We start from the raw sequence: 10,985 nt of genomic DNA, 5'->3' as shown, positions 1-10,985 counted from the left end.
ACTTACAACATTCCATGTATTAATTAGGTAATAGAACGGCGCAGCTAACTGTAAATAAACATTTGTATATAATGACGTAATTAAGAAGTTAAATATTAAGTACGTCGTATTAGTAGTCGACAAATCGTTACAAACAAAATTTTAATGATATTATGAAGTATGAATAGAGAAATATACTTATGGGGCTAACTGTTATTGCGAAGCAGACCAGGCTAAAAGCAGCATCGTCTACGAATAGTTGTTCGAAAAATATAATTTTTGTTATAACAATATAAAGTTTTGTTATAATAATAAATGCTGTGCTAACTGCATAGTGCCTTGTAGGTTGCCAACTTAGTGCCTAATGTACTTTAGGATACATCAGGAAATGTACCTATATTATATAGACATGTTATGCTCCTGTAATCCTATTATTTAAAGTTTGAAGCTTCATTTGAAATTGTATGCCATACGTAATAATTTCGCTTGTGCTACATGATATACTGATATTTAAGTAGTTATGCATACCACCTACAATATACTGACTTATGTCGATATAATATTACTCTCTGTATATTTTACCGTACCTACCTATTTACTTTTTGATCTATAAAATCAATTTTAGGCTGAAACGACCACCAGATACTTAGAAATTAACGAGTATATTCCCACCGTAAAATAATCAAGCAGTATACGTCTGCTCTATATTACTACATAATAATATAATGTTAAGAGATAAATTTTTATTATAGTTATAGACGAGAAAAATACTTTAAATAGAAACATTTTATTTTTAAAAATTTTATACTGCAGTAATGATCATAATTTAAAAAATAACCATTTTCGACTAATTTTGTACACTTATCCCTGATAAAAAAGACCCCATACTATGTGCTACACATAAACTATATTGTTATTAAGTATAATATTTTGTGCTTGTCTGTCGAGTGATTTTTGTAACATAATATCAAACAAGGGATAAACATTGTATAAAACTATTACGTATGTAAATTATGTTCACGCACACAAGGTGTGGGTCTCTTCATGGGATAGATAAAAAAAATGTTTAATTCTCACTGAATGGTTTGGTGAAAACACATATTTAAAAGAGTCGAAACTGCTTAGACTGATTGTTATGTATCCAAAAATATTTACGTTTTTATTAAATATTGTGTTGTACCTATGTATAAGTATGTGTATCTCATTCTTGCAACAGTAATTTTTTCTTGATATTTTTGTAGTGAAATATAAGTTTTTGAAAATTACTCTTTCATTTTATTAAAATCCTTATTAGCCTGGGAAAATTAAGGAAATCAGACCGAATAATTCATGTAGTTTTGAAAGTTGGTACAGTTGTTCCTAAAGGTGTCCAGATGAATATACTAAAAGTCCCCGAGGGTGGGACACGAGCCGGCGATGGGGGAGGGGAGGAAAGGTCTCTTTTTCAAGGTTGTTGCTTGTGACTCAAAAATTATAACCTTTTTACCTACTCACTAAGAGCTATCTAATGGTGTATAATTTATCTTTGTTGAGACTATAGGTATACCAAAATGCCCATCATCCTCTGTTTTATTCGGTCGATTAGTGGGGTATCATTTTTTGCCATTTTTAAGGATCATATTTTTTATTTACTAGTAAATTTAGAAAAAATCTCTCCTAGCTTTAACAGGTCATAATATTATATAAAAATCATTTGTCTAAACGCATTGTCCAGGGAGTAAATTGGGGAATATGTTTGTATAGAAAAAACAGTGTGAGCATACCCTTTTATTACTCTCTATTTCCTAAAGTAATGATTGTACAGTAAAATGTTAAGACGTAATTTATAGGAAATTTAATGTAAGTAGATAATTAGTGCAGAAGTCACTAAAGAGATTTAATAATAAAACATTTTCGAGTCACAAGCAAAAACCTTGAAAAAGAGACCTTTCCCCCCTCCTATTTAGTATGTTCATCTGGACACCTTTAGGAACAACTGTACCAACTTTCATAACTACATGAATCATTCGGTCTGATCGACGATCTTGAAACTCATTTTTTAGGCTATATTGTTACAGCTACTATTTAAGAGAAAAACCATTCAGATTGAAATCTCAGTTTGGCTTAAATATTAATTTTTCGTAATTCTGTGCCCCACTTCTGGTGCAAACATGCACAGCAATTACTTATAAGTTATAAGTAGTGCTGCTAGTGCATAATACTGTGGATTCAAGAAATAACAACAAAGATAATGATAAAAATAAGATTAATATATATTATATAAAAACTTACTCTAGTATTTTCATAGAAAATAATACTGAATCCTTCATATTTTTCTGTCCTTTTAGGATGAGCCTCTGTCATCTTGTTTCAAAACTCCATAGGATTGGGTAATCCCAAAAAACTTGACATGCACTGTTTTTTCCTGGCCTTTAGTGTGTTTTACAAATAATATTCTGATATATCTTTAAGTATTGCCTTGCTGACAGTAAGCATGCTCACTTTCGGTGCAGGACAATACATTGGGTGTAAAAGAGGCCATATAGTTACACATAAACTGCCTCTTCTCTGCAGCTGTCGTCACAATATTAGTATCAAAAGTTATACTATAGTTATTTAGGTTATTTTCTTCTTTCAGCTGAGATTGACCCTCATGGATCATTATAAAATTATGTAGCACGCATGCAGCATATATAATGGTTTTCACAGACTGTGGTTTGCAAATGTCAATGTGATTAATTTTCTTAAAACGGTCTCTGAGCATTTGTAATGCAAGGCCAATATATTTACGGGAGTTCCAATGAGTTTCATTAAACTTTATCTCTTCAATTGACAAAGAATCAACACTTGAGAATGGAGTTATCAAATTATCCTCTAATCTGTAGGAGGAATCACCAAGAATATGGTTTTCCATATCAACATATTTTTTCAAATTCTTTGCCAGTGGACTCTCTTTAAAGACTTTACTTTTCTTGCTATTCCCTATTTCTCCAACGTAGATATCAGTAAACATGAGTGATTCATCACATACTGCCTGTAGGAGTATAATGTTAGAATTGGGATTCCGTTTCCTTTTAGAACCGACTTTAAATCTACATGCGTCGATAAACCCTACACAGTTTGGAAATCCATATCTACTATTCACTTTCATTCTAGTGATGTGTTGTTTAACTAAGCTAGGCCAATTGATGAAGTGAAATCTTTGTTCGCTGATTAATTGAGCAATCTCGTGAAAAATATAACTCACCGAAGACTTATGGAGACCAAACTTCTCACTGACTTTATTGAAGGACAGGTCACTTGTAATTGCATATAAAAATATATGGACTTTTTTATCAAAAGGCACTATTGAAGTATCTTCTTTAACAAAATCTTTCAAATATTTTATAAGTTCCTGAAAACAAAAAATAATAATCAGTTGCGTTATTACACACAGATACAATATGCTTTTAAATTATGGTGTTAATTTTAAAACAAAGATAAAAGATTGTAAAAATACCTGAATTGTATGCATTTTCATTTTAAAATTTTGTAGGTAATCATAGTCTGTAAAATATTTACGTAGATATTTATAGTACTCAAACTTTTCTGTAAATTTTTTGTCATTAGATTCATTTTTATCGTATTTTTGTCTCATCGGCTGCGGAATATATTTATGTTCATAAATATTATATTTTTGGAAATTTTCAAGGTTTTCGCTTGCAACATTTGCAGTAGCAATAATTAATCTATTAACCGTGGAAATACTATCATCTAAAAACATTTCTAAAATAAACTTTGTACTAAAATCCATCACAAAGTCTTCGAAAAACTATTTGGTTAATTGATATTTATTCATAAACATTTTTTTAATTCGTCCCGGTCGGGACAGGCAAAGGGAGCGTTGCCCATACAGCCATTTCTATGTTTTCTCTATTTAATGAATGATAGTGAAGGCCGAAGCCAATTATTTTATATTAACCATCTGAAATAGAGTTTTCATCAGGCCGAAGCCAATGCCCAATTCTTTGATGTGACAACGACCTTTTATCTCAAGCAAAACAAAACAGTGTTTTTTTTTTCTTAATATGGCACTTTGGCTATATAGCCATGGCCAGTGTCAAGTACAAGACACTACGACAGTAAATTATAAAGGTCTATCCTTTATAATTTACTGTCGTAGTGTCTTTAAGTATTATTAATAGCGGGAAAACAGCTGTATTGTTATTTGTTGCATACAATTTTCAGCATCGTTTCTTTATATCGTCAGGTCAAAAGTTTAGTCAAAGTCGAAGGAAAAAGTCAATACAGTCAAGGAGTCAAGTCGGTCGATTCAGTAAAAATTAGGTAGTTATTTGACACATTTTCGAAAAATAGTAGTAGAATAGTAAGAAAAGTAGTAAAAATGTTATCTACACTTCAATATTATAAAGCAGGAGAGGTTGTTTGTTTGTTTGAACGCGCTTATCTCAGGAACTACTGGTCCGATTTGAAAAATTCTTACAGTGTTAGATAGCCCATTTATCGAGGAAGGCTATAAGGAATATTTTATCACGCCAAAAATAATAGAAGCGAAGAAATAGAGGAAAATGTGGAAAAAACGGGGGGAAATTATTTGAAAGAGGGCTTATTTAAACACACTCATCTCAGGAACTACTGGTCCGATTTGAAAGATTCTTTCAGTGTTAGATAGCCCATTTATCGAGGAAGGCTATAGGCTATATTTTTTCACGCTAAGACTAATAGGAGCTAAGAAATACAGGAAAAAATTGAAAAAACGGGGGAAATTATTTGAAGGGGTAATTATTTCACGAGCTACTGGAGCAATTTTTCTGTTATTTGGTACAGATAACTGATAAGAATTAAGAAATTCACCACGTGAAGGACATTTTTCATTTGATTATTAGGACATAGGCTATTTTTTGTGCCCTGTGGGCACAGAATTTGTCTGTGAAATATCTAATTTACGCGAGCGAAGCCGCGCGGAACGTTTGATAATAAAATATTATTTGAGAAATAATAAATAGGTATCAGAATTATTATTATTTAACAGGTGTACATTTTTTATTGCAGGTGACTCGAAAAGGTAGAATATACTTTTTTAAAGGCTGATTTTGGTATTAGCTATATTTTAGGAAATACATTTTTATAATAAATCAACACTTTTACTAACATACAAGTTTTATTGAAAATCCTATTTTTAACTTATAATAATAATAATAACCCCCACACCGGTTTCGGTGACGGTGGCTGGTTTCATCGAAACCAGGCCAGTTACGCAGGAGTAATTTTATAGTGCCCAAGTGTGTGCGCAGTACACATGAGCACTCTCTATTCCTTTTAACTCGCATAACCCAGTGGGACGGACGACCGACACGACTGGCGAGAGATGCGCAGGACTGACTTTTGCATGCCCATCCGTGATCCGACGCATGGATCATCTTACTTGTCAGACCTTATTTTCCTGTTCTGAGTGTCAGACAATCAGGTGATCAGCTTGCAATGTCCTAAGTCCTTACTAAACTTTGAAATAACAATTAACAATATGTTTCCAACGCGGGAATCAAACCTCTGAGTCAAGAGTCACGCTCTGGACCACTGCACCACGGAGGCGTTTATAATAATAATAATAATAATCAGCACGAATATGGATAAGATTTTTAAAATAATCATTATTCTCAACAAATTGTCATTATTCTAAGTAAACACGTCATTTTCCACAAATTTTGTCATTGTGATGAACAACAGTTTTTACTTAATATTAAATATTTCTTAAATTATTTAATTTTTTTTCGTGACTCTTACAGAAAGGGAATTCTATTTCGGTGTCTTTTAACACCAGAAACATTCAGAGCAATATTTAAGGGTTTTTTAAAAAACACAATTTTTGGCCTAAAATAACATTTTGAGTAGATTCACCCGAGAACCGTTATAGCTAGAGTTAGCTAGAGCTAGAGCTGGAGACAAACAGACGGACAGACAACGAAGTCTTAGTAATAGGGTCCCGTTTTTACCCTTTGGGTACGGAACCCTAAAAACGGTTCTCTGGGAGAGTTTTTTCTGCCAAGACGAAAGAATTACAATGCTAGACAACCTATAATGTAAATCTGATGTCGCATACGATATCCAAATAAAATAGTCGTAGATGGGTGTTCAATTTTCTAAATCTCGATTTTAATAACATACATTCACGCGGACGAAGTTGCGGGCAACAGCTAGTATAGATAATATATCCATTCAATTTTAATCAGTAACCCAATAATAAAGTTTGATGTTTCTAACTTAGGAAATGACGAACTTTCATTCAAACTTTCAACCCTTATTTCACCCCCTTGGGGGTAGGATTTCCAGAAATGTTTAAACACATATCCATTTAATTTTAATCAGTAACCCAAAAATAAAGTTTCATATTTCTAACTCACGAAATAACGGATTTTCATTCAAACGTTCAACCCCATTTTCACCCCCTTTGGGGTAGAATTTTCAAAAACGCTTAAATACATATCCATTCATTTTTAATCAGTAGCCCAAAAATAAAGTTTCAAGTTGGTAGCTCAAGAAATGATGGACTTTCATACACATTTTCAACCCCTATTTCACCCCCTTCGGGTCAAAGTTTCCAAAATTCATTTCTTAGTAAGTTTTTACTTTATAAAACAACCCTAATCACAAAATTTCGTGGCTGTAACTTTAATAGTTTTAACCGTCAGGACATGCAATTTTATAGATATAGATTACTCTCAAAACAAAAAGAAACAAACTTTTTGCTTTACAAACGTTCAACAGCTAAGAAATCTGTGTTACAAGTTCCTTGTCCCGTGTTTGCACTCGCAGTACGGTGAGTGACGACGACGAGTGTCCCGAATCCCGATGCAGTACGCGAGTCCATAGAATAAGCGTATTGACATATACGTTGTGCGACTTGCGAGGCGCGACGTTGCCACCACAGAGGTCTGGCAACGTCGCGCGTAGAGCAATGGTAACGTTAAGAAATAACGATAAATTACCGGTAAAAAGTATCGATACTTTTTAACGATACCAAAAAAGTAGCGGTAATGAGGGATTTTCATTTATATTTTTTAAATTTAATTTTAACAATCTTAACTAGATGGCGTAAGGATAGACACTTCTAGATTTTCTATTGGTTCCTCACCGATCTGAAATTATCTGCAGGTTGGCATCACTGACTACATTTGGGTTGTGTTTCCAAAAAATATCAGTGTACTGTCAAGTGTGACATAAATCAAAATATCTTAAACCTAAGCGATCATTGGCCTAAGCGATTAGGCCAGTACACTGGTAATAGTTTAGGAACACGCTGTTATAACAAAAACTTGTCAAACTGAAACTTGATAAGTGAAAGAGTTTTGGCGGGTATGTCACTTTCAAACTTCTTCTACTTTTTATTGTTGGTGTGGTTTTTATTATTTTTTCCCAAATTGTGTTATTTGGATTTTTGATATTCATTATTGGTCAAATATTAGCCATTAAATATTGGTTATCTTGCACAAGTGCAGGTAAGATGTTGTCAAAACCAAAATGTATAATTCCTGTGACATTTGGTGTGAATTTCGGTAAATAGGGCTATTTCTTCCGTGAATTTTAGCTAAAACATCGTTATAATAACTGTATTATCCTATTCATTGGAATATTATTGCGTCTTTTTCAAGTTGAAATGTATCAAGTTTTACATTATTTTGCCCAGTTTTGTAGCAATTATTGATGGTATTCCCTGGTATTACCGATAGTTGTCTACCTATACGCCATCTAGTTACTAAAATGGAAACTTTTTGACAATCAAATTAAAAATATAGGAAAATCCCTCATTTGTAAGTAACGATAACGGAACTAATGTTTTGGTAAATCGGTAAATTTTTGATAACGTTTTCTGTCCCTGCTGGCCGCTGGCGACTGGCGTTGACATTTGACAGCGGATAAAGTAAAAATACATAAAGTAAAAATAGGTAACCGTACCATAACCGTACACTTGTTACTTCACCAGACCTTCACTACATAGAGCAAAGTCTTTCGAGCCACTCTGACATTGGCAACTCACTGAGTCGGCCATTTTTAAAAGAAGAAGAAGAAGAAGAAAATAGGTACATTAAAAATATGGTTTTTGCAGTCGAATTTTTTCATTGATCATTACAAATAAGTTTTGTGCTTGTTTTGTGATACACAATTATTGAATTCAATATTCTAAAGAGTATACCTTATATGATTACTATATATCGACGGTTTTGTAAGAATTTACGATATATTTTGTATATAAGATCAATGTCGGAATCAAACGATAAATCCACCGCCGTTAGCGACAATAATGCGTAAGCTGATTAATATAAAATGATTCTCTATATTACTTTGATTATATTACAACTCCTAAGCCTAAGTTCATTTATCACTTGTTACAGAAATAACGAGAAACTGATATATCCAGCGGCAAATAGAAACAAAGAACCTATTTTACAAGTTCTGAAAAGATTCATAATTTGCGATTTCGACGAAATTGAAGACGAGAGCCCTTTGTTTGTCGAAATCTCTTCAGGATCTGGTCAGCACGTAGCTCATTTTGCGCCTCATTTTCCTGGTGTAAAGTTTCAGCCAACTGAATTTGACAAAAGTCTCTTTGGGAGTATCTCGATTTACGCTAGCTCGTGCCCGACGAAAAACATACTGCAGCCGATATTAGTCGATATTTCAACACCACTGTCACATTTTGGCTTCTTGGAAAATACAATTGATTACATGTACAACGCTAACATGATCCACATAAGTCCGTATGAATGTACCATTGGATTGTTTGAGAACGCTGGCAAGTATTTAAAACCTGAAGCTTTACTAATTACCTATGGACCGTATGCTAAGGATGGCAAAATATCACCACAAAGTAATGTAGAGTTTGATGCTTCTTTGAAATATAGAAACCCGTTGTGGGGACTGAGAGATATCAACGATCTAATAAAATTAGGTGACCAAAATGACCTCTGTCTCATAGACACTGTGGAAATGCCTTCTAATAATTTAACATTAATTTGGAAAAAGAATTGAGTTAGTGGCTGAATAAGAATATATTAACTGTGATATTTTGGAACATTTCTCTAATAATAATTAGCTTTAACCAATATCTACTCTCTTTTGCAGATTCAAATACTTTGCATTTTTAACTTTAAGGGTCCTTTATTTATACTTAAAACCCAGCTTGGACATCGACGAAATGGTTACAAATAGAAAAACTTTTCATAATTATTGTCACCTAAAAGACAATCTCAAAAGACACAGAAGTTATGAGAAAGAGTTCAATGTTGATGTGAATAACAACCACATTCTAAAAAAACTTATAATATTTTTGCTTATAACTTTCTTTTGGTGACAATATCATAAATCATAATATAAATAAAGTGAAGTTTCTAGCATGTAGCAAGTAGCAACCATATCATTTCTGTCAATGCTGGGTAGATTTGGACCTTTGTTTTCTTAATAATTTTACTAACTTACATAAAATGTGAAAGCAATGTTTATTATTCAAATAAGGTTATGAAAATTTTTATATATTATATGTCTTACATTTTTACAACAAATAAGTTTTCTTGAGTAAGTTCAAACTGTACAAAATAATTTTAGCATTTTTCTGCCTGACAATACTTTGACCATAGTATTATAATACATACTGAAAATAGAGAAAATTGAAATCAATGTTTTATGTCCTAAATCCAGTCACCAGGTAAGAGAGAAAATCGGCCTTTACCCTATGGTAGAATGAGACAAGCAGACCTATGGCCAAATATTTCTTTATCTGATGTCTAGACTTTATTTAGTAGACTTTGTAACAACATTAGCAGCCATGGAGCATGGTACCCAGCTGCTAACATTGTTAATTATTATTAGCTGACATTTTACTTGGTTGTATTTTGCATCACAAAATATGTATGATAATTCTATGGCAATAATGTTTAATATTATGTGTAATAAAAATATTCTAAAATGGTTAGTGGCATTCATAAGTAGTAGCTATTGTCAAGTTGCTAACTGGATCTTCTATAACAATAAGTTTTGCTGTGAGACTGACTTCCAATGTTTTTACCATCCAAGCATAGGTACTGTATTTTTAAGTATGTTTCTGTTTTTATACATTTTACTAGTTTTGCTTGTGCAATAGAAATAGACAAATGAGTTTAAATAATAAAGAAATAATACAAAATTAATGCATTCTTCTTTAATAGCAATCAATAATATTTATCGAAAAAGTATATGTATGATATTTAATAAATATTCAAGCTGTATACTTTTTAGGTTTAAGTATTTCTGTTTGAATAATAAAAATTAATACATTCCAATATTGTCCATCAATGACATATCACAAGTTTTGTGTGAAATAATTGACCATTTTCGAGCATAAATACTGAAGACTTATGATCTTAGGTCTGCAGTCTGCTCATAATTAATCACTTATGAGCAGACTACAGACCATGTTGATTGATACAAAATTGAACTAAAAAGATAAGTAGCTACATGTTTCTTTGCTAGAGCAGTGTTGCACTTTGGAGCTAAATACAGTTCACATAATCCATTCCTTATTTTAATACGATATCGTAATGCAGCGAATAGCGATGCATTGCGTCTCTGAAACAAACGCTAATCCAAACGACTTTGATACATGAAAGTTATGGACTGATTGTCCGATCTGGATTTATGTAATATATAGACAGTATAGGCCCTATACTCTATAGCATGGGTCGGCTGGTAATTTTAGGTGGGGTCCGAATACTGTGGGAAAATTTTAACGCGGTCCAGAAAAAAAACACTTGTCCTTTATGTAGCTTAAAACTATTATTTTAATTAATAAAGGTATACGTATACCTTATCCCACCAAAAACATACCTGTTAAAATGGGGCCAAGTTCCTATGGGCAAATTTTTGGTCTAAAAAAGAGTTGAAATCCAATCCAATGCCAAGCTTAGATGCGCTTCATCGATCGTTATCATTTTCATCAACAGCCTGATCCATAATACTTCTAATTTGAACTTGGCTTTGAATATAATTATGAATTA

At 32.6% G+C, this 10,985-nt stretch overlaps 2 protein-coding genes across 2 annotated transcripts; one reads left to right on the top strand and one right to left on the bottom strand.

Moving 5' to 3' along the window:
- Window positions 1–2,210: 2,210 nt before the first annotated feature.
- On the bottom strand, window positions 2,211–3,758 carry LOC121730204 (protein ALP1-like). Its single transcript, XM_042119151.1, has 2 exons — window positions 3,458–3,758; window positions 2,211–3,352 (listed from the first exon to the last, which is right to left on the bottom strand). The coding sequence occupies exons 1-2, from the start codon at window positions 3,749–3,751 to the stop codon at window positions 2,426–2,428; spliced, it is 1,221 nt and encodes a 406-aa protein (XP_041975085.1). The 5' UTR covers window positions 3,752–3,758; the 3' UTR covers window positions 2,211–2,425.
- A 4,296-nt stretch (window positions 3,759–8,054) lies between these two features.
- LOC121730670 (methyltransferase-like 26) lies at window positions 8,055–9,125 on the top strand. The gene is made up of 2 exons (XM_042119814.1): window positions 8,055–8,261; window positions 8,349–9,125. Exons 1-2 carry the CDS (start codon window positions 8,155–8,157, stop codon window positions 8,983–8,985), a joined length of 744 nt encoding a protein of 247 aa, XP_041975748.1. The 5' UTR covers window positions 8,055–8,154; the 3' UTR covers window positions 8,986–9,125.
- Window positions 9,126–10,985: the final 1,860 nt, after the last annotated feature.

This window comes from Aricia agestis, chromosome 9, assembly GCF_905147365.1.
Source record: "Aricia agestis chromosome 9, ilAriAges1.1, whole genome shotgun sequence".
Classification (NCBI taxonomy): domain Eukaryota; kingdom Metazoa; phylum Arthropoda; class Insecta; order Lepidoptera; family Lycaenidae; genus Aricia; species Aricia agestis.
The sequence above is the reverse complement of the archived record's forward strand: the minus strand, read 5'-3'. Positions and strand labels throughout refer to the sequence as shown.

Bases quoted from the DNA above. Each gene is read 5' to 3' on its own strand.
- LOC121730204 (XM_042119151.1), bottom strand. From the start codon at position 3,751: ATGGATTTTAGTACAAAGTTTATTTTAGAAATGTTTTTAGATGATAGT. The intron at 3,353-3,457 runs GTATTTTTACAA...TTTTGTTTTCAG, and splicing joins TGAAAATGCATACAATTCAG to GAACTTATAAAATATTTGAA.
- LOC121730670 (XM_042119814.1), top strand. From the start codon at position 8,155: ATGATTACTATATATCGACGGTTTTGTAAGAATTTACGATATATTTTG. The intron at 8,262-8,348 runs GTAAGCTGATTA...CACTTGTTACAG, and splicing joins GCCGTTAGCGACAATAATGC to AAATAACGAGAAACTGATAT.